The 27,564-nt window shown below is 37.6% G+C and overlaps 1 protein-coding gene across 2 annotated transcripts in view; it reads right to left on the bottom strand.

Annotated features, from left to right (window-relative positions):
• Positions 1 to 19,529, bottom strand: part of SLC35A3 (solute carrier family 35 member A3) — a 31,163-nt gene extending 11,634 nt beyond the window's left edge. Inside the window, exons 1-5 of one of the 2 annotated variants that reach the window (XM_060026238.1) lie at positions 19,114 to 19,529; positions 6,019 to 6,223; positions 3,322 to 3,476; positions 3,122 to 3,244; positions 992 to 1,163 (exon numbers count right to left, since the gene is read on the bottom strand). In XM_060026238.1, coding sequence (XP_059882221.1) covers positions 992 to 1,163; positions 3,122 to 3,244; positions 3,322 to 3,476; positions 6,019 to 6,223; positions 19,114 to 19,386 — 928 coding nt within the window. In that variant the 5' untranslated portion in view covers positions 19,387 to 19,529. Of the gene's footprint in view, positions 1 to 991; positions 1,164 to 3,121; positions 3,245 to 3,321; positions 3,477 to 6,018; positions 6,224 to 18,674; positions 18,747 to 19,113 lie in introns of those variants that run through there. The other variant, XM_060026245.1, reaches the window with a different exon arrangement.
• Positions 19,530 to 27,564: the final 8,035 nt, after the last annotated feature.

Here is a 27,564-nt window from a genome sequence, read left to right as displayed (position 1 = left end):
AACAGTGGCTTCAAAGAAAAAAAACAATGGTTTCAAAGATGAGCTCCAAAGTCACAGGGACAGAGGCTTAAAACAGAACATGTTGATTTGCAGTTGAGCTGCTTCTCACATGTAGCATCTTCCAAAATGAATATGACAAGAATACTAAATTCTGAAATCTTTGTATGAGGAGTTAAATATTACAATACTGTATACAAATAGTTTAAATATCTATTCAAAGGCAATCTCTTTTTTCTTTTAAACTATTCACCTTCAGTTAGAAAAATGCTGTAGTATTTAAAAGCTAAAATGTAACAATTTGAAATAAAAAAGCATAGTAAGATTTTAAAGAGACAAAATTTCTTCATTTCAAACTTGCTCCATTTAAGTATCTATTTTTTCAGCTTTACTGAGGTATAATTGATAAGTAGAATTCTAAGACATTTGAAGTGTACATTGTGGTGATTTGATATACAACATGGTGACTGTAGCTGATAACACTGCATCATATAATTAAATTTACTATCTTTTTTTGTTTGTTTTTTTTTTTTACTATCTTAATCTCTTTTTCCAGGAGGAAAATATGTTAAGTTATTTGCAACATCTGTGGAAAACACAGCAACCAAAGACAAAGGCTCCAAATGGTGAGGACAGAAACAGGCTTTATACATTCTTATGAGCACAGACCCAAAATTCCATATTCTTGAAAAGACATTCATTTAAAATACAGTTTTTCAAAAGGCAAAAACCCTGACAGATATTTCCATCAACAGCAGCTTTTATAAAAGGTTTATTTAATTAAAGATACATAGGACTTCCTGGCAGTCCAGTGGTTAAGATGCTGTGCTCCCAGTGTAGGGGGCACAGGTTCAATCCCTGGTTGGGGAACTAAGATCCTGCATGCTCTGCGGTGTGGCCAAAAAATTTTTAAGAAAAACAGGAAAACACAGAAATCTTTAAACATAACAATATAATCCTTTAAAAATAATATTAGAAAACATTTAAAACTTACCAAGTTGAATGTTTCTTATCCACACTGATTGTTTGGTTTCTTTTAAGATTTTCTCAAAGTAAACCCCAGCAAAGCCACTTGAAAAACATGCTGTGAGAACTGCCATGAGGCCTACAAATTGTGAGCCAGCTGAAAGTTCCTTAGAATTAAGCTCTTGAGAATCTGAGGGCCACTGAACAAAAAGAAAAAACTGAAGTTTAATTCCTATAATATTTTACAAAATACACATTTAGAGTCCACTCTTAGACCTTAAGGTAAAAATACAGCCAATACCATTCTGGGGGATTGCAGAGAAGAGCTTTTGAAAGAAAAACTTAGAATCACTTTTTTTTCCCCATAGTGATATTACTGTTGTAATTTATAATTTCAAAAATACCCTAAAAAAGAGAACAAGTATAATAAACGCACAGATGCACAAAATAGCCTCCACAAGCAGTTCAGTTGTAGAAATTCAGAGTGTGAAGTGTTGGAGCAGCAAAAATGAGTATGGAGCTGATGTTTCATTATGGAAGGTCCATTTCATGCTAACCATTCTGAGCTTTATTCTGTAGATCAGTGTTCCTAAAACTTCACTTATTTCCCTATCATCTTCATGGTTTTTGTCAAATGTATGTTCTCCCTAAACTATTACTTGATATTTTAATTTAAAATACCTCACTTTTCTTTCTTTTTTTTTTTTTTAAAGAAGATGTTGGGGGTAGGAGTTAGTAATTAATTTATTTATTTATGGCTGTGTTGGGTCTTCGTCTCTGTATGAGGGCTTTCTCTAGTTGTGGCAAGCGGGGGCCACTCTTCATCACGGTGCACGGGCCTCTTACTATCGTGGCCTCTCTTGTTGCAGAGCAGAGGCTCCAGACACGCAGGCTCAGTAGTTGTGGCTCACGGGCCTAGTTGCTCCACGGCATGTGGGATCCTCCCAGACCAGGGCTCGAACCCATGTCCCCTGCATTAGCAGGCAGATTCTCAACCACTGCGCCACCAGGGAAGCCCTAAAATACCTCACTTTTAAAAACGGAATACCAACTTTACCTTACCTTAAGCAGAATCTATGAAAATATGGGTTTGATATGCCAATTATATTTTTCTAATAACCACTTAAATAACTATTAGAAATATTTATTCAAAATATACATACCACACTCTGAGGAAAGTGATTGTAGGGGAGGGGGGCTTTGGACAGCAGGAGATTGACATGATTGGATTTCTTTTAGATAGACCACAGTGGTGACTAAGTGGAGGCTGAATTGTAAGACAGAAGTTAAAAAAAAAATCAATTAGGAGGCAAAAGATTACTTGAGACACAAAGAAGGCATGAAATGTGGAAGTGTTAGTGATAGACAAGGACAGAATCAAGAAGTATTAGAAAGCAGAATCAGAAAGTCTTAGTGATTGACTGGATGTACAGGCTAAAGGAAGAGTCTAGGACAACTCTCAGGCTAAGTAAATCATGACTGGAAAAAACAGAAATAAAGAACAGGTTTGGTGGGGAAAAGGTAAAGTGCAGCTTTGGATACACTGAGTTTATAAGGCCTATTGAACAACCAAACAAAGATGTCCAATGTGCTTTTAGATATATAAATCTGAAACTAGAGGTGATAACCAGAGCTGATGACACAGACCAAGAAGCTATCAGCATATGTGTTAATAAAAACCTTCAGAAAGAATGAAATCTCCAAAAATAAGGAAATAATTTAAGAGAAATAACAAGCCTATCAACAACACAATATCTAATGGGAATATCAAGAAAGAGGACCCCAGGAAGGAAACCAATAAGGAATCATTAGAAAGATGTGAAAAGAACCAGGAGCGAGTGGTATCAGGGAAGCTGAGAGACAATAGGAAGGGAGTGGTTGATCTCAAATGTCCAGATACTCAGTAAAAAACAGCTTTGTTTTACATACAGTGTCTTATTTCCCTAAATAGACTGTTCATTTCTTTACGTCAGATAATTTGATTCTACTTCTTTGTGTCATTTATAGTCCCAGTGTAGTATCTTGCTCAAAGGAAGCCCTCAAAAAATGTCAGTTGTAAGAATAAGCATTTTCTTCAACAAATAACAGAACCATATTTTCCAAAATGAGGTCTGAAACTGTGATAAAAGTAAAAGTTATACTTATCTTGAATAGTTACCTGTACAAAAGCAACTCCTGTCATCAAAATTACTAGGGAGAGCCACTGGTACACACCTAATTTTTTACTAAGCATCGACACAGAAAATAATGCAGTCGTAAGAATTTTCAACTGATATGTGACCTGAAAAAGAAAACAGCTAATATTATTGTTTGTTTCTTTCTTTCTTAGAAACACTACTAGAAATGTATTCTAAATACCTGATAAGTAGCTGCATCTAGATTTGACAGTGCCACATAGAGTAAATTATTCTGAAGAGTATATATCCCTGATGGAATAGCAAGTTTAAGTGTTTCCATAGGTTTATTAAGAATTTCATCATGTAGTATTCGATTCAGTGCTCTTAGACTACATTCTAGAAAAAACATGAAATGGACAAAATCAATAATTAAGTAACTCCAAATAAGTTACATACTCTCTCTGAAGTCCTCAGTTTTTTCACCTGTAAAAAATGAAAATTTGGCTACATGTTAAGATCCTTTTAGGTCTAAAATATACAGACGTACCTCAGAGATATTGCAGGTTCATTTCCAGACCACTGCCATAAAGTGAGTATCACAATAAAGTGAGTCACAAGAATTTTTTTTGGTTTCTCAGTGCATATAAAAGTTATGTTTACACTTTACTGTAGTCTGTTAACTAGGCAATAAGATTATGTATAAAAAAAATAATGTGCATACCTTAATTAAAAAATACTTTAGGGCTTCCCTGGTGGTGCAGTGGTTGAGAGTCCGCCTGCCGATGCAGGGGACATGGGTTCGTGCCCCGGTCTGGGAAGATCCCACATGCCGCGGAGCAGCTGGGCCTGTGAGCCGTGGCCGCTGAGCCTGTGTGTCCGGAGCCTGTGCTCCGCAACGGGAGAGGCCACAACAGTGAGAGGCCCGCATACCGCAAAAAAACAAAACAAAACAAGACTTTATTGCTAAAAAAATACCATCATCTGACAATGGAGGGTTGCCACAAATCTTATATTTATAAAAAACACAATATCTGCAGTAAAATAAGGTATACCTATACCTTTAATGATGCTAATATTTCAAATATTAAATATATATTTCATTGGGAAATAAATCAAATTGATTATATATACACATATGTATTTATGATAACCAAAACCTCAAAGTATTCGTCAACCAAGTATTCTTACTTTATCATAGCAATATTATAATATTGATACCTTGTATTTTATAATGTATTTTATCATCAGCCATTAATGCCAATTAATAATTATGAAGACTTTAATCATAAAAAGAAGGATATCAGGAGGTGGGTTTGGCTCAAACAACAGAAAACCCAACCAACAGTGGCTCAAACCCATAGGGATTTGTCTCACATGTCATGAGTCCAGGTCAAAAGCTGCTACAGCAGCTCCGTGATGACATCAGGGACCTAGCTCTCTCTGTATATATATTGGCTTTTTATTTTCATGCTTTTCATGTATTGTCTACATGATTTTTTGCAACAGATTGCCAACTGACTGATGCACCTCTGGTTCTTCTTTCCGGAAGGAAGAAAGAAGAGGAGGAAACAGTGGCCTAGCAGGCATCTTCTTCCCTCTCACTGACCAAGACTGTGTGTTGCATAACTACTCCCTGCTGCAAGGGAGCTGGAAAATCAATTATTTTCTTTTATATTCTCCACATTAGATATAAGAAAGTGAGAAAGGAGTTAAAAATGGACTCTGAGCTAGCCAACCCACAGTATCAATCACAAAAAAATGTCCAAAGAACTTTAAGAGATATATAAATCCCCAAAGAAGGGAGAAATTCTAAGGAACCCTACCACCTTACCAACAATACACTTCACAGATGATTTTCTCTCGCAACATAAAACTTGCAAACTTTATGAAAACTGTTTTAAAATGAAAATACCTTTTTAAAAATTAATTTTTATTGGAGTTTAGTTGAGTAACAATGTGTTAGTTTCCAAAATGAAAATAACTAAAGAATGCTACTTAATATTCAGCCTTTCCTGACTAAAATAATGGTAAAAAAATTATGTAAGTAAAACAAAAGTTACGAAAAGATTATTTTAGTTTTAGCAGAAAAAATATAAAATATAAGCTCATCTTTAAAATTAAATTTTTAAATAATTAATGCTGTCACATATTTTTCTCATTAGCAGTATGAGGGTAGTGGAATTGAGTCTTGATTTCTCTGATTGCTAGAGAGGTTGAACATCTTTTTATACATTGATTGGCCACCCAGGTTTTCTCTTCTGTGAGTTGCCTATTTATATCTTTTGTCCCTTTTTTTGTTGAGTTTCTTATCTTTTTCTTATTGAGTTGTGGGAGTTCTTTGTACATTCTGGATATTAATTATTAGTGATTACCTGTGATGTAAATATCTTCTCTCAATCTGTTGCTTGTCTTCTCATTTGGTTTGATATATAAAAACATGAAAAAGTCTGTTTTTCATTTTAATGTACCCCCAAATAATCTAACCACATGGAGCCCTAACTACTGGACCACCAGGGAATTCCCTCAATAAAGATTTTTTTTAAAAAAAACTATATCAAATTAGTCACTGCTGGACTAATCATGCAGCAAATGAAATAAAAAAGCCTTGACTTTAGTAAAAAATTATTACTCCTCTAAATTACTTATTCTCAAATTATTATTAATGCAAGAAACTGTTTCATATTTACAGCATTAACCAGAGGACATGAATCATAACATAGATAAAAATAAAATACCTTTATTACTAGACTAAAACCATCTTAATAAAATGAAAATTGAAATGTTCTTCAATAATGCAAGTGTTCAAATGTGTAGTTACCTATATATATATGTCATATATATAGGTATCTATACATACATACTATATATATATCTCACATGTGAATAACTCCAAAATAATTAAATAAATTGCAATGACTTAAAAAACCTAGATACCTACTGCTGTCTTTGTAGACTAATAAAATGCAGGCCATTATCTTCAAAAGTTCAGCAACAACCACGGCTGTAGATGACAGATAACGAGGCCCCTCCTCTTTTAAAGTCCTAGAATAACGCATCGTTAGAACCAGACTGGTAGTCTGAAAGACCAAAATTCCCAAGGAAAGGTATTTTAGGTTGGCTGACATTGTTTTATCTTCATTTGCCTGAAAAACAAAATACACAGGGCAAATAAATAGAAAATACAGAAATTATAAATATTTTAAAAACCAGTAAAAACAACAACAACAAAAAAAACCAGTAAGAGATGTCTGGTTCCAAACAAGATAAAGTGCATTCCATCCTATTCTTCCTGCTAATTACAACTATAAACCTTGGACCAAAGACAAAGCAACTACAAGGAGACTCTTGTAGAAAAGAGACTGGCTAGAGACTGCAGATCTTGAGTGATTAAAAAATCTTGAGATTTTTTTGCCATTCATGTATCTCACCCTGGGTGTGACAGCAGTTTACAACCTGGAACCACCAACAGGTGTAGGTCAACAACAAAAAAACCATAAGAAAAAACCCACTGTCTCCAACCAAAGGACTGGGAAGACAGCAGCCCTGAAGGATGCAACCCTCCCAAATGGGTGCTGTATAATCTATGGGGCAGAGCCTTGCTGACCATCCCAACCCTGCAAAAATGACAACAGAGGTGGTGGCCCTCCCATCCCCCACCAGGATGCAGCCACAAAGACTATGCGGGCAGAGCCCTGCCAACCATTCCTGCCCTACATAAGGTGAATGTCAGCAAAGACGCAGCACCATTCCTCCCTCTCCAGTGGCTGCCTACTAATATAGACGATTTAAGTAGGAACCAAGGTCTCATAACACTCAAAATGTCCAGGATACAATCCAAAATGAGTATACTCATCATTCCAAAAGACAGGAAAAAAAAATCTCAACTAGGATGAATAAGGACAAATCAACAGACAACAACAACATATAGTTGATACAGATGTTGGAATTATCAGACAAGAATTTTAGAGGAGTTACTACAAAAATGCAGCAACCAACAGGCAATTATAAACATTCTTGAAATAATTTTAGACTTACATAGTTGAAAAAAATAGAACAGAAGTTCTCATGTACCCTCCACCTGGCTTCCCTCAATAATAAAAGTAGCAAAGTTTCTGTATTTTTCCTAAAGCAATTTAATATTAACTCTAAGAGACTCACTTTAAATATGAAGATACAAATATGTTAAAAAGTAAAAGTATGGAAAATGATAAAAGCCATGAGGAAAATAACTATGAGAAAGTTGGAGGGGTTAGATTAATATCAGGCGAAACAGATTACATAAGAATTATTTTTAGAATTAAAGGACACTTTGTAATGATAAAAGAATCAACACATCAGGAAGATATAACCATTATAAATGTATATGTGCTAATAACATAGCTTCAAAATACATAAAGCAAAAACTGACAGAACTAAAAAGAAAAACAGGTAAATCCAGTCAGAATGTGAGATTTTAACCCACCTTTCCCAGTAATTCATAGAATATACACACACAAAACCCAGTAAGAATATAGAAGATTTGAACAACACTATCAACCACTGTATGTAGACTTGGAGATGCTCCACTAAGATCCTCCTTCAAGGAAGGACTTAATGTAGTGTGCATGATCATTCAACTGCCTCTCCACCCCAGGTCACATCCTTTGCTTCAAATTCATCTAAAGATTCAATCTCAAACAAAATCTCTGAAGGACTTTTTGGTAGAAATTGATATTGATTTTAAAATTTATAGGAAAATACAAAGGACCTAGACCAGCAAAACAATTTTGAAAAGGAAGAATAAAGTGGAAGGAGTTAAACTACTGAAATTCCAGACTTACTATAAAGCTCTAGTAATTAAGACTGATATTGACATAAGGACAGAAGAATAGGTCAATGGGATAGAATGAAATCCAGAACAGGGACTTCCCTGGTGGTGCAGTGGTTATGAATCTGCCTGCCAATGCAGGGAACACGGGTTCGAGCCCTGGTCCGGGAAGATCCTACATGCCGCGGAGCAACTACGCCTGTGCGCCACAAATACTGAGCCTGTGCTCTAGAGCCCATGTGCCACAACTTCTGAGCCCACGCGCCTAGAGACCGTGCTCCACAACAAAAGAAGCCACCGCAATGAGTAGCACCCACCCACTGCAACTAGAGAAAGCCCATGCACAGCAACAAAGACCCAACACAGCCAAAAATAAATTAAATAAATAAATTTATTTTTAAAAAAGCTAAAACTATAAATATTCAAGAAGAAAACATAGGAGAAAATCATAGCCAAATAAAAATAGGCCGAGATTTCTTAGGATACAAAAAGCACAAACCATAAAAGAAAAATACGGAAAAACTGGACATCATCAAAATTTAAATCTACTCTTCCAAAGACACTGTAAAAATAATGAAAGGCAAAACACATCATGGGAGAAAATATTCTCAACACAAAAATCTGACCATGGTCTTGTACCTAGAATTTATAAAGAACTCTTACGACACAATGAGTAGAAGACAAACAACCCCAAATTAAAATGGACAAAAGATTTCAATAGATATTTCACCAAAAAAAGATAAATGAATGGCTAATATGCACATGAAAAGATGTTCAACATCACAGTCATTAGAGAAATACAAACTAAAGTCACAATGAGATAACATTATACACCTATTAGAATAGCTGAAATCTTAAAAATTGATGCTACCAAGTGTTGAAGAGGATTTAGAGCAAATAGAACTCTCAACTTTGCTAGTGGGAATGTAAAATGCCACAACCACTTTATCAACCAACTATCTCATTTTTATAAATCTACGTTAGCAGAAGAATCCTAGTGTGAAATAAAATTATAGCATTTTAGAAGTGGAAGATGCTTTAGAAATCATCTAGTACAATATCTTCATTTTAAAATACAGAAAATAGTGAACAGAGAAGTTAGATGACTTGTTCAAGGTCTTATAATTATTAATTGAAAATAACAGTTATAAAGTTAAATATCAAGTTCTGCAGATCCCATTACAAGCTACTGTAGAATTTCAAATGACTTCCAGTGGCCTTTATCTCTGTATAAAAGGAGGACAAGTTGCCAGCAATCTGCATTAAGCACATGCATTTGATTTTCCTGGGAAATGTCAAACAATTATTTCAAACCTGTTCAAGAAAGTCTTTTGTTTATTCTGTACAACTAAGACCATAATGTATGTGTTACAACAGCAATACTCTGATTTCTTTTCAAATGAAAATTTAAAGGTCAGATTCTAAGCCAGGATACACTATTTGTACAATTTTGCTTTTCCATTTCCAAGTACATACAACATCAATATAAACATTCACTGTGATAATACAGTTCGTAATATTTTTAATCTCTCACAATGTTTTGTTTTGTTTTTCTAAGTCTGTGAGATAACAGAAAAACATAATATATTGGTCTCTGGTGCTGGCTCCTGACACAGGCCTCCTGAAACACTTGTAATTTCCTAAGTGATAAGAGCACTAGGAGCATCTTTTGTTCTAATATTTGGTCTTTGACCCCAGTTCCTGACACAGGGCTCCTGAAACCCTTGTAATTTTCTGGGTGATAGAAGTGTCTTTTGTTCTAGTGAGGCAAATTTGGGCAGGCTTCTGGATGGCTTCTGAAGAGAGCTGCTCACCAGAAAGAACAAGCCATGATTAGAAGCTTGGAATTTTCAGCCCCATCCCCCAAGCTCCCCTACTCCCCATCTCTTGAGAAGGCAAAAGGGCTGAAAATGGAGTTAATGATCCATTTTGCCTACATGATGAAGCCTCCATAAAATCACAATACTATAGGGTTCAGAGGGCCTCCAAGTTGGTGAACACATCCACACAGGGAAGGTGAGGCACCCCAATTCCATGGGGACAGAAGTTCCTGTGCTGGGGACCTTCCCAGACCTTGCCCTATGTGTTTCTTCATCTGACTGTTCATCTGTATCCTTTATCATATCCTTTAATAAACTGGTAAACATAACTGTTTCCCTGAGTTCTGTGAGCCACTATAGCAATTTAATCAAACATGAGGAGAAGGTCGTGAGAACCTCTGATTTGTAGCCAAGTACAAGTCAGACAGAAGTTGTGCATAACCTGAGGACCTACTACTTGTGATTGGCATATGACGTGGGGTGGGAGCAGTCTTGTGGGACTGAGCCCTTAACGTGTGGGATCTGATACCATCTCCAGACAGACAGTGTGAGAATTGAAGTAGGACATCCAGCTGGTGTTGCAGAGAATTGCTTGGTGTGGGGAAAAACCTCACATACATGTGATGACCAGAAGTGTCAGAAGTGAAGTATCCTGTATGAGGAGTAGAGGAGACACACAGGAGGAAAGAACGGCGTTGCTTTTCTAATATGAAGTTGAGAAGTAAAATACATGCAAACACATGCTCATTTGCACTAGATCACGTGTAAAGAATTACAATTTAATTTACAATTCTGCCTAAGGGAAGAAAAAACTCAAAATGAAAAAATTCAAAATACTAGCATTTCTAAGATATACAAATACTTAGTTTGGTTGGAGTACAATATAGGTAAAGGTTAGTACTTTCACTTAGTACAATATAGGTAAAAGTTAGTACTTTCACTTAATACAACCCCTAAATGCAAAGCAAATACATAAACACGAAATAGACCAAAAAAAGATTATGTTCCACCTCTATAATTTACAAGAGTAACACTGTTTCTTCCTTGTAAAGTCTATAATATTTTCTCATTATAACTGAAAACAATCTTTTACCAATTTCATGTTTAAGATTTAAATTCAGTCTCTCCTACATTTTTTTCTCTTACCGCCGAATTCCCCTTCTTTTATCCTTTCAGGTGTTGCCAATCTTCTGGTTTCCAGATTATTCTGTTTCATAAAAATTTCCTATCCAAGAAACTTTTATATCAATAATAAGAAACTGTTAGGTTCTTTCACAAATGGAGCCTCATTCAGTTTACTTTCAAAAACGTCATGAACCAGTCCACAAATTACTACCCATGTTCCATTAAAGACCCCGATTACTAAGCTCCGTAAACCCACTTGGAGTTCAGTGAGGCTCTCAGATTTATAGCAGTGTCAAAGAGACAGGATGCTTAGATGCTCCACTTCTACCTTAACAGCTAAGACCTGAAAAATGTATTCTTCCTGGTCACTAGAGTAAATGGCACTATTTCATTTGGATTGCTTTCCTTTGTTTTCGTTTGTTCTGGTTTTTCTAAAAAAGCATTTATTATTTTATTTACTTTAAAAAGTAGCATATTATTAGTGAGAAAAAATTAATAAACTTAAAAATTATATTAATAAGTAAAAATTTGAACCATAATCTCACCACTCAAAGACATCTAATAATATTTTGATATAGATTCTGTCAATTTTTATTAAGTTTTTTGGAAATCTCTAAACTCAAGAACACTAGCAGCAAAGGTAAAATAAAGTACCTAGACCATTTCATACTCCCACTGAAAGGATTTCAACAACTTTTGGGGATTCTTAGTTATATAGAAACTAGTCTTGTAATCACAAAGTTCCAAATTCTCCTGAAAAATAATAGATCTTTCTTGAGGGAAAAAAATGGATTTTAAAAATACAATAAAGTACCAAGAATATAACAAACATCCATGATTCTACCACCCAGAACTAACAATTGTCAATCTTGTCACATTTGCTTACCTTTCCTTTTTTAAAGGAATAAAACACAACAGTTAAAGTCCCCTTTAAGCCAAATTCTAAGTCCTATTCCTTTTCCCCTCCCCTATTATCATACATTTGGAGTATGTATTTCAGTGCACTTTTAAAATTTTATACACCTATATAGAAATATCCGTAAGCCTAAATATTTTAATATACATACATGGTATCAAACTGTATACATTATTCAGCATCTTCCTTACTTTATTCAGCATTGTTTTGCCATCTACATTGATATACAGACCTAGTTCATTGCTTTTAATAACTCTATGTTGTTCCAACAAATAAGCAGACCTTCTATTTACCCATTCTCCTACTGATAAACATTTACGATCCTTTCTTTTCCTTTTAAAGATTTATTTAAAAGTTTTCTTAAAATTTTTCAACAAGTAGCTACTAAATATTATATAAGCTACAAATATTTCAAGCCATTTTGCTAAAATTTAATATTGTATATGATTTCTCAGGTCTCTTCCAATTCTAATACACACACACAATTTTATTAAAGTAATTTCAATTTTTTCATCTGAAAGTGTCTCAATTTTTAAATTGTAAACTTTGAGTATACATATAGTAATACATAACATATATAATCATTAACTATTGTAAAACTATTAGTGTATAATTATTGCATAATAATAATGTATAATTATAATTTTTGTGTATGTGTGTGTATACTATAATCATACTTATTCGATACAGTCACACTGCTAGTACTTCTAAAAGTCCTTTGCACAGGAATATTTCAGGATTTGGTTAGTCACTATAAAAGATCTTGTACTTGCTTTCCAATCATTATTTTTCTCCTGAATTGTTAGATAAGTTTGGTATTTACAAAGTTGAATTTTATTATTTTTAAATGCCATCTCACCTCTTGAAAGAAAAATGTACAACAAAAACTTCATTCATCTAATAAGCTCCATTCATTTGGATTTGATGATGACTTGGTTAGAATTGTGTGCAAAAAATATTAGTAAGCTCATTAAGAGTTCAAAAAATTTCTCAGTAATTATTTATTACTCTTAAGGGGGAAAAAAAAGGTTTTTCAAACATGCTAGAAGGTATAATTTAAGTACATTTTATATGCTAATTACATATCCCTCATTTCCATTAAAGTCGCTCCCTAAGATCCCTGCCTTTACAATGCTTTGTCAGCCAATTCTGAGATACTTTACAGGCCTTAAACATTTAAAAAATATATATTACACAAAGTATATATATCATTAATGCACACTACTACTACTTCCACCCTTATATGAATCAGGGTTAGTAAGAAATTAGTTGTTTATACCATCATTATTGCACTAGATATGCATTAACTAAGTTCTGAAATATTCAAAACACTATATACTAATAATTTCTATTTATCTTTTCAAACAGAGATAGGTACTTGAAGGTAAACCTGAAAATCAGTCTGGCTACATTATATCCAATAGGTTACATGGATAATCTTTAGGTCTGTGTATGAAGCCCATTATTCTACTGAGACAATAATATCTGTATTTTGCTGTTATGTCTTCAGCCACTAAAAGTTCCACAAAACTAAATCTTTAGTCAATGTCTTTAAATTGTAATAACATTTATATAGAGAGATTGGCTCAAGATGGTGGAGTAGAAGGCCATGTGCTCACCTCCTCCTGCAAGAGCACCGAAACTAACTGCTGAACAACCATCAACAGGAAAACACTGGATCCCACCAAAAAAGATACCTCACATCCAAAGACAAAGGAGAAGCTGCAGTGAGATGGTAGGAGGGGTGCAATCACAATAAAATCAAATCCCATACCCGCCGGGTGGGCGACCCACAAAGTGGAAAACAAGTATACCACAGAAGTTCTCCCACTGGAGCAAAAGTTTTGAGGCCTGCTTCAGGCTTCCCAGCCTGAGGGTCTGGCGACAGGAGTAGGAATCCCCAGAGACTCTGACTGTAAAGGCCAGCAGGATTTGATTGCAGGACTTACGCAGGACTGGGGGAAACAGAGACACCACTGTTGGAGGGCACACACAAACTCATGTGTGCACCAGGACCCAGGGAAAAGGAGTGACACCATAGGAGACTGAACCAAATCTACCTGCTAGTGTTGGAGGGTCTCCTGCAGAGGCGGCAGGCAGGTGAGGCTCACCGTGGGGACAAGGGCACTTGGCAGCAGCAGTTCTGGGAAATATTCATTGGCATGAGCCCTCCCAGAGAGCACCATTAGCCCTGCCATACAGCCTGTAGGCTCCAGTGCTGGGTTGCCTCAGGCCAAACAACTAACAGGGAGGGAACATGGCCTCACCCATCAGCAGACAAGTGGATTAAAGTTTTACTGAGCATGGCCCTGCCCACCAGAGCAAGACCCAGTCCCTCTTAGATAGCCTCACCCACCAGAGGGCAGACAGCAGAAGCAAGAAGAACTACAATCGTGCAGCCTGCAGAATGAAAACCACAATCACAGAAAGTCAGACAAAATGAAAAGGCAGAAGATTATGTCCCAGATGAAGGAACAAGATAAAACCCCAGAAAAACAACTACATGAAGTGGAGTTAGGCAACCTTCCAGAAAAAGTATACAGAATAATGATAGTGAAGATGATCCAAGATCTGGGAAAAAGAATGGAGGCAAAGATTGAGTAGATGCAAGAAATGTTTAACAGAGACTTAGAAGAACTAAAGAACAAACAAACAGAGATGAACAATACAATAACTGAAATGAAAAATACGCAAGAAGGAATCAATAGCAGAGTAACTGAGGTAGAAGAATGGATAAGTGACCTGGAAGACAGAATGGTGGAAATCACTGCCACGGAACAGAATAAAGAAAAAAGAATGAAAAGAAATGAAGACAGCCTAAGAGACCTCTGGGACAACATTAAACACACCAACATTCGCATTATAGGGGTCCCAGACCGAGAAGCCAGAGAGAAAGGACCTGAGAAAATATTTGAAGAGATAATAGCTGAAAACCTCCCTAACATGGGAAAGGAAACAGTCAACCAACTCCAGGAAGCACAGAGTCCCAGGCAGGATAAACCCAAGGAGAAACAAACACACAGAGACACACAGTAATCAAATTGACAAAAATTAAAGACAAAAAACATATTAAAAGCAATAAGGGAAAAATGACAAATAACATATAAGGGAACTCCCATAAGGTTATCAGCTTATTTCTCAGCAGAGACTCTGCAAGCCAGAAGGGAGTGTCATGATATATTTAGAGTGATGAAAGGGAAGAACCTACAACCAAGAATAATCCACTCAGCAAGGCTCTCATTCAGATTTGACAGAGAAATCAAAAGCTTTACAGACAAGCAAAAGCTAAGAGAATTCAGCATCACCAGATCAGCTTTGCAACAAATGCTAAAGGAACTCCTTTAGGCAGGAAAGAGACTAGCAACTTAAAAAAAAAAATTTATACAGATTTTTAAAGACTACTAAGTACCTAAGTAATTCTGCAAATCAATTTTCCTTCTATTATAAAAACAAAAGGTTAAATTTCTAACTTTAGGTTTTTAGAGTGAGCTATATTTACATTTTCTAAACATTAGTTCTGAAATATACTCCCTAAGTATAATATTATAATCTATTTTAGGTTAATGACACAACAGAGTACATATGAAAACACACACATTTTAAAGTGCTATGCAAATATAAATTCACATTACACTAGTCAGAAACAGCTATTGGTATAAAAACAAACCTTTCAAAGTTTTTCCAAGTAAATGAACAGAAAAAGTAATGCTGACCTCAGCTGCAATTTTTTGTTCATTATCTTCCATGATGCCAAAACTTTAAAACTGCAACCTACAACTGTGTACTAAATAATGACAAAATTCATCACAACTGGCTTTACTTCTGACACTGGCATTTATATATCTTCCTGCCAAACTATCTCAGAAGTAGAGACAGTATTCTCCAAAAGTAGCAACAATATGTTGTACTTGAAGTCCATAATAATCCTGTGGAAAACCCAAAATCTTATTTATAAAAGCGAAAGAAATATGAATTAAAGGTACTTTACATTATTGACATAGTCAATTTTGTTTCTATGATAAAAATAATAAGTTCCACTAAGTGAACTTAAGTTCACTCTTAAGTGCTTAAGAAAAGCAAAATCCTGCTCCACAACACTTAACAACTGACTCTTTACATTCTATGACTCCTATTACATTCTAAGTTAAACAACTTTTCATTGTTTCTCCTTCCTTTTCTTCCTCAAGGTATCAGGTATCTGTTTACATAAGACAATATCACTTGTATGTAAGTTAGAGTACTGTGTCAATTTTTAACTTGTTCTTTTACAGACTGCAGAATTTCCACTCCTACATTCAGATAAAATCAATAGTACTCAACTATTTCTTCAACTTAACAAACATAAAACCTATCTGCATTCTAATTTTTAGATTATAAATTATTCAATATTATTGTACTCTTTACATAATGTCAGTGACTGGGAAAACATAAAGACCTAATAAATATAGCCCTAAGATCCCCTTCTAATGTGAGGTGCCATGTAAAAATGTACTCCTTTCTCACCCTCTCATTTCCCCATCCCTGTGCCATTCTGCTCTACCACTCTGCTATGGTCACTTCCCACCACTTACAGCTAAAGGCTGATGTTAAAGGTATTCTATAAAGAACAGAGACTACTGTACAATCCGGGTAGGATCTGTAGGGTAGCAAAACTTGTCATGCCAAAATATCTCTTTGGCATGTGGGTTATTTCAAGCTGGAAACAGTGAAGGCCCTAAAGACTCAGCAAGATCTTTGACCTTTCCCCTAACTGATAAAAAAAAAAAAAAAAAAAATTAGATAGATGGCCTGTTCCCACAGTATCACCAGAGATATCTGCAAAGAATTAAGAATATGGGCTATGTGTGGTGGAGGGAAACTCTAGGCAGAGCCTAGAGATCAGAGTCCACTCTGTGTCCCACTGTCTCTGCATGGCCCAGCAAATATTTATTTATCAAACTTTTGCTTTTACATCTCCATGTCAATTGCTTTCCTCCCCTTTGAAGCCTCAAACCACTACCCCCAACAACCTCTCTTGTCTTTAGCTGCAGATGGTATGTAAGGTGAGGGTTTCAGCCATTTTGACAAGTTACTCAGTTTTCCTGGGTCTCTCCCATGTATCCGTGTTATTAAACTTTTGTGTGATTTTTCTCCTCAATCTGTCTCATGTCAATTTAATTCTTAGACGGGCCAGAAGAACCTAGAAGAGTAGAGGAAAAATTCCTCCTCCATGACAGGTCCACAGGCACTAACCATTAGTAAGGTTTCAAGATTCAGGAGATGCGGTCAGAAGTAGAAAATAAAGGTATCACACAATTCACCATCAATATTTAAATACTAACTATGGTCAGGAACTATGATGAGCACTGATACACAATGATGAACAAAACAAATATAATCTGTTTCTTCATAGAGCTTATCCTCTAGCATGGAAGACACATATTATTCAAATAATTTAAGAAACAGTATAAGGGTGTAAACTGCTATGACATGGTGTATAACAGGAAAATATCATAGGAAAATTATGATCCTTGTATTATTATGGTCCTTGTATTTACTGTATCAACTTGGTTAAACTCAAACACATTTCCGCAAATACCCTTCTCTATATGGTGCCAGGTCAGAATTGGCTAAACACAAAACCTGCACAAGATCTGGAAGGCAGAAGTGAAGCAACAGCCATTACTCCAGACGATTCTCAGTTAAATGTGGTGAAACAGAAGCAAAGGTGCCGGCAGGTTCCAGTTATCCTCCCTTCCCTGCTTTAGGTCAACTCTTCCCAACTGCTGATAACCCTACTGAGCAACAGGTCCTAATCCTTAAAACCTGTAAATGTTACCTTATTTGGAAAAGGGAATTTTGCAGATGAAATTAAGTTAAGGATCTTGAGATGGGAAAATTATCCTGCATTAGCTAAGTGAGGCCTAAACGCCAACGTAAGTGTCCTCATAAGAGACAGAAGAGGAAAATACAGATACTCAAGAGAAGAAGGCAATGTAAAGATGGAGCAAAAAGAGATTTGAAGATGCTGGGCTTGAAGACTGGAGTGATGCACCCACAAACCAAGGAATGTTGGCAGCCACCAAAGCTGGATGAAAAAGGGAACAGATTCTCTCCTAGAGCCTCCAAAGGGCGCATAGTCCCTTTGACACTTTGATATCAGCCCAATGATACTGATTTCTGATTTTGGATCTGATTGGAGCCATGGACAGCTACAAATTTTGAAGAGTTTTGGATACTACCCTAAATAATTTTAAATTTATTCTGGATTCAATAGAGAGTCACCGAGTATTTCTGAGGGAAAAGAATACACAAGACCTCTGGCTTTAAAAAGCAGTATCGGCGGGGGAGTTATTGGAAGGAAGACAGGCTGAGGGCAGCAAGTCTAGCCACTGCTATAGCATAAGTAAGAAGAGGAAAGAGAAGCCACGTTAAGCACAGGAATGAAAAAGGGAAGAAGCAAATTGAGATGCTGAAAAAGTAGAATCAATACTTGGGAGGAAAGTTAGGACCAGAAATATAAATTTAGAAGTCATGCCTTTAAAGGAAACAACCTGAGTTTACCAGTGAAAATGAGTAAGCGCACGAAGTGAGAAACTGTACCAAAATTTCATCTTTAACTACCAAAGTTGAATGTTGATTGAAAACAAAAAACTTAACTCTGGTTCCATTTTCAAATACTACATGTAATAGAACATAATAAAAGACTCAGTCTTCTACCATAAAGTAATGACACGTGTTTTACTAAGCAAGGCCCAGTACTACATTTAATATTATTATCCTTTAATTCATTTGAACCAGCGTTCCCCGGAGTTTAGTTGGTTTAAATAAATGTTAATTAAAATGCTCCCTTCCTAAACACTCAGAACCCTCTCCCAACACACACACCTGTTCTGATAGGAATCCCACCTGGCCTCAGACAGCCCTTGCCTATGTATTAGCCTTACCAAGGACTGCTTTTCCATTTTTTGAAGTCCCTGCGGCTTCTTCAGCGCAGCGTTCCCGTCTGGTGGCTCGGTACCTGCCACAGGGCCACACACCGAGCAGGAGCTCCGGGGAAGTTCGCTGACGGAATGACCGCCAGCCTGGCCCTCCGGCCGCGGCTCCCCACGCCCCAGCCTCTAAGGCAAACACTGCGTTTTTCATTCGCTTGACACACCCCTTTCCCCGGGCCCTTTTTTCCTCTTCCACCCAGCACATTCCTCATATATTCCCTCGGACTTAACAACGTGTCACTTCATCCATCCCCACCCCTACTTAGCTAGTACTTAAAGTCTATCCACACCGTCCCCTTCACTCAGACGGATTTCACATCACTGCCCTGGCCGGAGCCACGGTCACCGGCCTCCCCGTACCCGCAGCCGCCCAGGAGCGCGCCAGACTCACCTCCCGCGCCGCTCGGCCGGCTGCGCGCACTGGAGGCGGCGGCTCAGCTCCGCCGGGCCCCCCAGGCTGCGGCGCCCGCCGGGTCCCCCGCGACCCCAGAAGCGCAGCGGCGCCTGCTCCCGCCGCCGTCGCTGCCGCCGGCCCGGTGCGGCCCAGACATTTCCGGGTTCCCGCGGTCCAGTCCCCCAAATGCTCCGGCTTCCTCCTCGACCCGGGCGAATACCGTTCCCGGCTCCGCTCTGGTGGCCGCAGCTCTGCACTGGCCAGCTCCATCCCGAAGGCGAGGCACCCGGGCGGCCCCACGGGCGACCCCCGGTGCCGGCTTCACCGTCCGGGGCAGTGCCTCCTGCTGGGTGTGTCCTGAGGGGACCTGGCGGACAGAGTAACTCCAGTGGCGGGCCTCTGCCGGGCTGCCCGGTGGCGGAGGGCGCCAGGGTGTCAGACTGCGAAAGTAAAGTCAAACTCCTTTTGGGGCAAAGGACCCGGAGAGGGAGTGAGGAGGTGGATTCGGGAAGGAAACAAACCCGCTTCTAAAAATGACTGTCACTGACAGTGAAAACCAAAGAGATTCGCTGTGGCGCAGGCTGCCACCCAGTCATCTGGAAAGCTTGTTCGGTTGGAAACAACCAATTCTCCCACCCTGGCTTAGACCCTGAGGCAGAGCCGCGCCCAAAGCAGCGCAGCCAAATAGTAGATAGAGTAGGATTGTCCCTTTCCTCTTAACACAATGCTTTATATTGCAAATGAGTAAAACTACGTCCAAGAAACACAAACGGAGAGAGAGCAGTAAAATAAAATTAAATAACTGTGTTAGAGTAGAATAACTGGCTTTAAACTGTTCTGTAATATGATCTTGAGAAATTCCCCGGATGGTGGAATATATATCCGATCTTAATGTTTGTCCATATATTTTGGAAGTATAATGTGCCTGGTGCATAATAATAATAGCTAGGCACTATTCTAAGATTAAGAGGTAGATAGATAGATATAGATAATATATAATGAATATATATTTATTTTAAAAATAGTAGTAATTATGTGTGGTTGTAAGGGGAAAAAAAGATTTAAAATATTTTAAAAATACACGAGCAGAAAAAGTATACCTTATGACATAAGTACAGCTTTTTAGAGAAAAAAAAGAGCTTTTAGTCTGTTCAAAAAGCTTTAAAATGAAAAAAAGGGACATGGAGACACTTATTAATTACAAAATAGTAACATGTGCTTTGTCATCTTGGAAAATGACCAAAACTCTAGACAAACAAAAACAACAATGAAAATAGAGGGTTAAATATATGAGACCCACAACTGATGTAAAGATATTAGTCCCAAAACTGATGACCAAAAGAAAGTAATACTTCCATTAACCTCTCCTAGCTTTACAATTTATACTCTAACAACACTGAACAGCTTTGAGTTTCCCCATATATACCATTCATAGTACCTTTTCCTATTCCTCATGCTGTTCACTGAATGTAGAATATGTTTCCACTGCTCCTGCCTATATATATATATATTTTTTTTTTTTTTTTTTTTTTTTTTTGCAGTACGCGGGCCTCTCACTGTTGTGGCCTCTCCCGTTGCGGAGCACAGGCTCCAGACGTGCAAGCTCAGCAGCCATGGCTCAAGGGCCCAGCCGCTCCACGGCATGTGGGATCTTCCTGGACCGGGGCACGAACCCGCGTCGCCTGCATCGGCAGGCAGACTCTCAACCACTGCGCCACCAGGGAAGCCCCTGCCTATATTTTTTTAAGTTAGCCCCATTCATCTCTTAATTCTCTGTTCAGATATTATCACAAACTTCAAGCCTTTTCTTGCTTCCTTCCTCCCAGGGGTCTGAACTTCTCTGTGGTTCCATAACATCTTGAGGCATCTTGTGCATATCAAAATATTTTACTTCACTGTATTGTGATCTGATTTATATATATCCTTTCTGCCCAACACTCTCCTTGAGGTCAGTGCTATCCTATTTATCTCCGGATCTCCAGCACCTAGCTGGAGTAGAAGTAGTAGAAACTTAACACGTATTTCCTGAACGGACCTGAACTGGTTGGTAATGGTGGTGAAGACAAGCCAGGCAGTACAAAAGCTCACCAGGGAAGAGTATCCAGCAGAGCCTAAACTGCAAGTCTAGGCATCCAACACATTTAAAGATTCAAGTCAGCACCCAAGGCCTGAAGCTCTTTTAGTAATAATAATCCAGTAAGGATTGTACCTTTGAGTAGGTTGCCTGTATCAATCTCATTTAACCCTCACAACAGCCCTATAAAGTAGACATTAGTACTTGTATTTTACAGAAGGAGAACCTGAGGCTTACAGACATTAAGTAATTACTGAAGCTCCCATATGTACTGAAAGGTGAACTGGGATTCAAATTCTAATTTGTCTGCCTTTAAGTCCATGCTTTCAAACAGTACACTTAGCTGTCATAGGAAGAAAAAATGGAACAGAAAAGGAATGAGCACAGTATAGAAAAAAGGTGGCAGGCAGCAAAAGTAGCAATAGGGGTAGAAGTATCAGTGAAGAACAGAGATGGCTGTGAAGGAAGAGAGAAAAACAGCCATCTGGGGGCACTGGGGCAGTGGACCGGCTTTGGTGTTTCTATGATAACAGATATGAAAGGCAAAATTTTGACACCCTAAAGACAGACAAATTAGAGTAACATATCAGTCTAAGGGCAGCTAGAGCCAAACAGGACTAGGTATCTCACTGGTACTTGATTAGTGCTGCCAGATAAAACACAGGACACCTAGTTTAACTTGAATTCCAAATAAACAATGAATAATTGTTTAGTATATGCAATATGTGGTGTACACTGTGGAAAGGGAATGTTGCCTGCCATTCCAGTAAACAGAGTGTCGCCCACCGTTCTAGTTGTACAAGGATCAAGCCACCAGCCAAGGCAGAGCACCCCACCCCTAGCACCCTGAGGGGAATTCAGGATGGAGAAAGACAGGAAGCAGGCTAGGCTTCTGGATACTGGCCTTAAATAGTTGAGATGTATATCTAAGGAATCATTTCAATGTATTGGTCCATAGAGAGAAAAGCACTAACATAATTAACTTTAGATGTTTTTTTTTGTGATTAGCAGTAATCTTTTGATGTTAGACTGCATGTTTTGTTTTCATCAGGAACTTCCTATGTATCCTGGCTCCTCCCTTAACTCTTCAGAGCGGTTCCCCAGAGCTATCTGAAGAGGCTGTCTCCCAGGCTACAGTCCTCAGTAAGATCCACAAATAAAACTGAACTTGCAACTTTTAGGTTGTGCAAGTGACAATACTTAAGCTAAAAAGAATTTATTGTTTATCAGAAATTCAAAATTTAACTGGGTATCCTATATTTTTATTTTCTAAATCTGGCAAACCTATTGAAAGCATGAGTACATTATAATATTGCACAATAACTGCAGTTTCCAAGAGTGGCCCAGAGAAATTAAGACTAAATTAAATTATTTGTGGTGCAGATGATACTGTAAGCATTATGCACACAAAGTGACATTCCCCAGATCAGTATCTTCAGGCAGAGTCAAGGCTGACAGTTTATAATCTTTAATGGCTTAAGACTCCATAGGAAAAGACGAAAAGATAAAAAGAAAGAAAGAGAGCATGGACTATGGCAATTTATATTTTTAAAGAATTGCTTACCAAAACAGTTAAAATACAAAAAATGTCAGTGCTTAGGGAATTAAATCTCAGGTTTCCAGGTGTCACTTATACTTTGTTTCTATGCTATTATAGTTCTTAAAACTATTGAATTGAAAGTATAGCTCACAAACAGGAAAAACCAGTTGTTCTCTCAAGCTACCAAATTAGCTGAATCTGGCATGTTCTTGTTAGTTCTTCAGGGCAAAGAACCTGTGTGGAAAGTATAGCCAAAGGTTTGGCTTGTCCATCATTTACCTCTAAAAGAAGTTGAATGAGGTCACTTCCATATCATCAATAGCTCAATAGTCATGTGATTCTTTTGCTTCCTGATAGATCTGTAGAGTTCAATACTCTATAGAACAGCTATTTGACAGGTTTGAAAGGAATTTACTTTTTATTTCCTTCTTTTCCAAGGAGGGGCTTCTGCTTGGCTTTTCCTATTATAACAGACTTACTTTTGTCTGGGGGGAGTGGATCAAGGGGTGTTTTAATGGAAGTGATGCCATTTGCTCTATATATTCAGAAACTGGGAGAATTAACCTGGATGATTGCTGCCCCATGGATCTTGTTGATTCTGGTCAAAGCATCAGTTATAACCTGATATTCTTTTAAGTCTCTGGTAGATGAATTTGGTGGTCTGGGCATCAGTGAATTGGTTTTATCTCAGAGTCAGGGGATTCTCTTTTACCTGGCATAGTTACCTGACAAAATCACCACAGATCCTTTTGTGGAAGTCTAGGAGAAAGGTACATACTATGTACTTGTGCTATTAAAGCTGGTCAGGGGCCTCTTAAGTCTGAGAATGGTTGAGGGGGTGCAACTGAGTGAAGTTTGGCCTCTATATAGTGCTAGAGTACATTTGATTATACAGTTCATATGCACTTGGATTATGCTGTCCACAAATACTTCCTGCTCTCTACCTTCAGGACATGTGGTAGGTTGTGCTTTCTGACGCTCTTATGGTTGAATGGGACCACATGACTAGTCTGGCCATAGGGGAACAAAATTTACCACCCCAAAATTTCTCTTTGGTATGTGGATAATTTCGAGTTGAAAACAATCATGGCCCAAAAGACTCAGGAAGAAACTTTGACTTACCCCCTAGCTGCCTGAAGAATGTAAATAGAGGACTGTAGTATGAACTAGGCATGTAGAGGGAGGAACCTAGCAAAGTCTGTTTGTTAAAATTTCTCTCTGTGTCCCACTGTCTCTGCATGATCCAGCAACATTTGCTTACCAAACATTTGCTTCTCCATCTCCACGGCAATTGCTTTCCTCCCCTTTGAAGTCCCAAACCACTAACTCCCAACACCCTCTTTTGTCTTTAGATGAAGATGATGTCTAAGGTGAGGATTTCAGCCATTTGGGTGTGTTATTCAGTTTTCCTGGGTCTCTCTCATGTATACATGTTATTAAACTTTTGTTTGATTTTCTACTTTTAATCTGTCTCATGTCAACTTTAATTCTTAGACCAGCCAGAAGAGCCTGGAAGAGCAGAGGAAAATTTCTTTCTCCCCGACATGGCCAATCAGTTGTAAGCAGATTGTGTGTCAACAAGGGCCATAGCATTGAATTGCTATTTTGTCATCCTCTGGAACTCTCTTTCTCTCTGCTTTGAGTCTGGCAATGTTCATGATCATGATTCCATGAGCCTACATAGAGTGAGGAGCTGTAAAGTGAAGTCCTCAGCAACCGGCAACAGACATTCAGCATGAACAAGAAATAAATCTTTCTTATTGTATGTCATTAAAATTTTGACAAAACCTGGCATATATTGATTGATACAGAAATTGATACCCAGAGATGGGGTGTGTTTTAATAAAAACCTTCCTTTTGTAGAAGTGGCTTAGAGTTCAAGTAAGCTGATTTTATAAGCTGGAAGAATGATTATGTTATGCATTGGAATATTTGATAAAACTGTCACCTACAATAACTTGGAAGGTAAATAATGAACGTAGTAGGCTTGTAGCTCTGGGAGAAGAAAGTAGAAAACAAATGTTAATTGTATATGTTGGTTAGTGTTGGCTGCATTTGACAAAATGCTTCACGAAAGAGAAGCACTCAAGAAATAATTGACTTTTTTATAAGCAGAAATGGAAAGGAATAAAGAGAACAGAGAAGTTCAAGAACTCTCAGGGTTGGGAGTGGCAAATGCTTTTGACCTCAGTTGGTAAATTACAAAATTGAATAGGCTTTTTGTCTCCAATTGGTAAACTATAAAACTGAGTAGCCTTTGGAACAAAAAAAGTCTATTAGAACTAGGCCTTTAGGCAAGGATCAAGTCAAGCATATCTCTGTCATAACCATCTTTAAAATCTCTGCCTGCTGCTATGTACCACAAGTTCAAGTCTATGGTATGAGAGAAATGTCTACTCATGTGACTTTAAGCATTGCCATAATTTGTAAAAAGACAAATTTATAATAAGACTTGTGAAAATGAAAGTGCTTGTTAGCACAAAAGACATTATTTTTAAGCTAGGAGAGTTCTACTTCAAATATGTTTAAAGCAATACAGCCTACTTAACATACAGCTTGTGGAAGTATATCTCAATAGGTCACACTCACATAGCAAAATTTCTTGAATTATTATTAAAAGTATAGGTTCCAGCTCTAGTTAAATGGCATAAGCATACTCTATTCTATTTCTCCCAGTGACTATAATAAAATCCTGAACCGAATACATAAAGAAACTAAGGACTCTGAAAAGTAAATAATAGCAGACAAATTAGGGAGGAAATCAAAACTCAAAAGTAAGACCAATAGTGAGTTCCCTGTTTTTTTTCCTCTATTATTTCCTGGTTTAGTCTCAAGGCAACCCAAATTCTGGAACATTGCAATGGGCACAGCCAAGAGAAAATCACTCTCTCAAATAAGAGGAATGGGAAAAGGGACCCCTGAAGAATGCAGAGAATGGGGAAATATCCTGGTTTTGTTTTCCTCTATTGGCTCTGCAGGGCTCCACTTCCAAAGCTGCACTCTCTCTGGGCAGTGGCTGAGGGCAGTGAGTGCATCAGCAGCTGAGCTTGCTGATCTGCCTTGAAGGTAGATCCAGTTGTGGGAGGTGTCTGTCTGATAGCACAGAAGACTGAAAGCCAGGCATTCTGGCCAGAGGACCAGAGGAAAAAACCCTTGGAGCCAGAGAATGTTGTGGAGATTTTGAGAGGGGGGAGCTCAAAAAGTGAATCCTATAGATATACGTGTGTGAAGTTCTAGGATCACCCCAGGAACTCATGTGTGAAACTAATCTGATAAAGAAGACCAAAGGCTTTGAACATTGGTCTATGGTAAAGACCACTACCCAGGCCCGTTTAGCCCCAGGGGGAAACATATAGAACAGATCCAAATAGTACTGCAAATGTTTGAAAACTGAAATTACATTGGAACCATGGCCCAAAGAAGGCAGGCTAAGACATTTGGCCTGAACCCAACTGGGACAACTAGCTGCTAAAGCAAAACAAAGAAAAACTCAACATTCTCCAGAGGATTTTAACAGACCTTAGAGTCTCATAACATCGCAATTAAAACATCCAGGATATAATGCAATATTACTCAATGTTAAAAAAATAAAACAGAAGCAAGAAAATTGTAGCAACTCACAAGGGAAAAAACAAATCCCAGTTTGAGATGACTCAGATGTCAGAATTACCAGAACAAGACTCAATAGCTCAATAGCAGAATGGAAAAGAGGAAATTGTCTGTGAACTTGAAGATCAACAGAAATTATCCAATCTGAACCAGAGAGAAAATATTGGAAAAAAATTGGACAGAGCCTCAGGGAACTGTAGGATGATATCAAATTGTCTAACATTTAATGCATTTGAGAGGCAGGAGGAAAGGAGAATGAAATTAGTGCAGAAAAGAATATTTGAAGAACAAAATTAGAGGATGCACGCTACCCAATTTTAAGAATCATTATAAAGCTATAGTAGTCGACACAGTGTGATATTGGTGAAAGTGTACACATATAATCAGTGGAACAGAATAGGGTCCAGGAATAGACACAAATATAGTCAACTGCTTTTTGACAAAGGTACAAAGTCAATTTAATGGATAAAGGATGCTCTTTTTAGCAAATGGTAGGGAAAAAGTTGTACATCCAAATGCAAAATGAAATGAAATGAAATGAAGTGAAATGAAATAATAAAATAAAATAAACCTCAACCTCAAAAAAGCCCCCAAACCATAAAACATTCCAAAGAAAACATAGGGGACTTCCCTGATGGTACAGTGGTTAAGACTCCATGCTCCTAATGCAGGGGCCTTGGGGTTCAATCCCTGGTCAGGGAACTAGATCCCACATGCATGCTGCAACTAAGAGTTTGCATGCCACAACTAAGGAGCCCAAGAGCTGCAACTAAGGAGCCTGCTAGCTGCAACTAAGACCTGGAGCAACAAAACAAATAAATAAATAAAATAGTAAAAAAAAAAAGAAAACATAGAAAGAAATCAATCACTGTGACCTTGAGTTAGGCAAAGCATTTTTAGGTATGACACCAAAAGTACAATCCATAAAAGAAAAAATTATAAATTGGACTTCATCAAAACTTCAAAATATTTTTTCTGCAAAAGACACTGTTAAGAGAAATAAGATACAAACTGTAGACTGCTAGAAAATATTTTAAAATCTCCTGACAAAGTACTTGTATATAGAATTTACAAAGAACTCTCAAAAGTCAACAATACGAAAAAGCCCAATTTAAAAAATGGGCAAAGGATTTGAAAGGACACTTTCTCAGAGAAGATATACAGATAACAAATAAGCACAGGAATAGATAGTCAACAGCATTAACCATTAGGGAGACGTAAATTA

Source organism: Delphinus delphis, chromosome 1, assembly GCF_949987515.2.
Source record: "Delphinus delphis chromosome 1, mDelDel1.2, whole genome shotgun sequence".
Lineage (NCBI taxonomy): Eukaryota > Metazoa > Chordata > Mammalia > Artiodactyla > Delphinidae > Delphinus > Delphinus delphis.
This window is presented reverse-complemented; position numbering and strand designations above follow the sequence as displayed.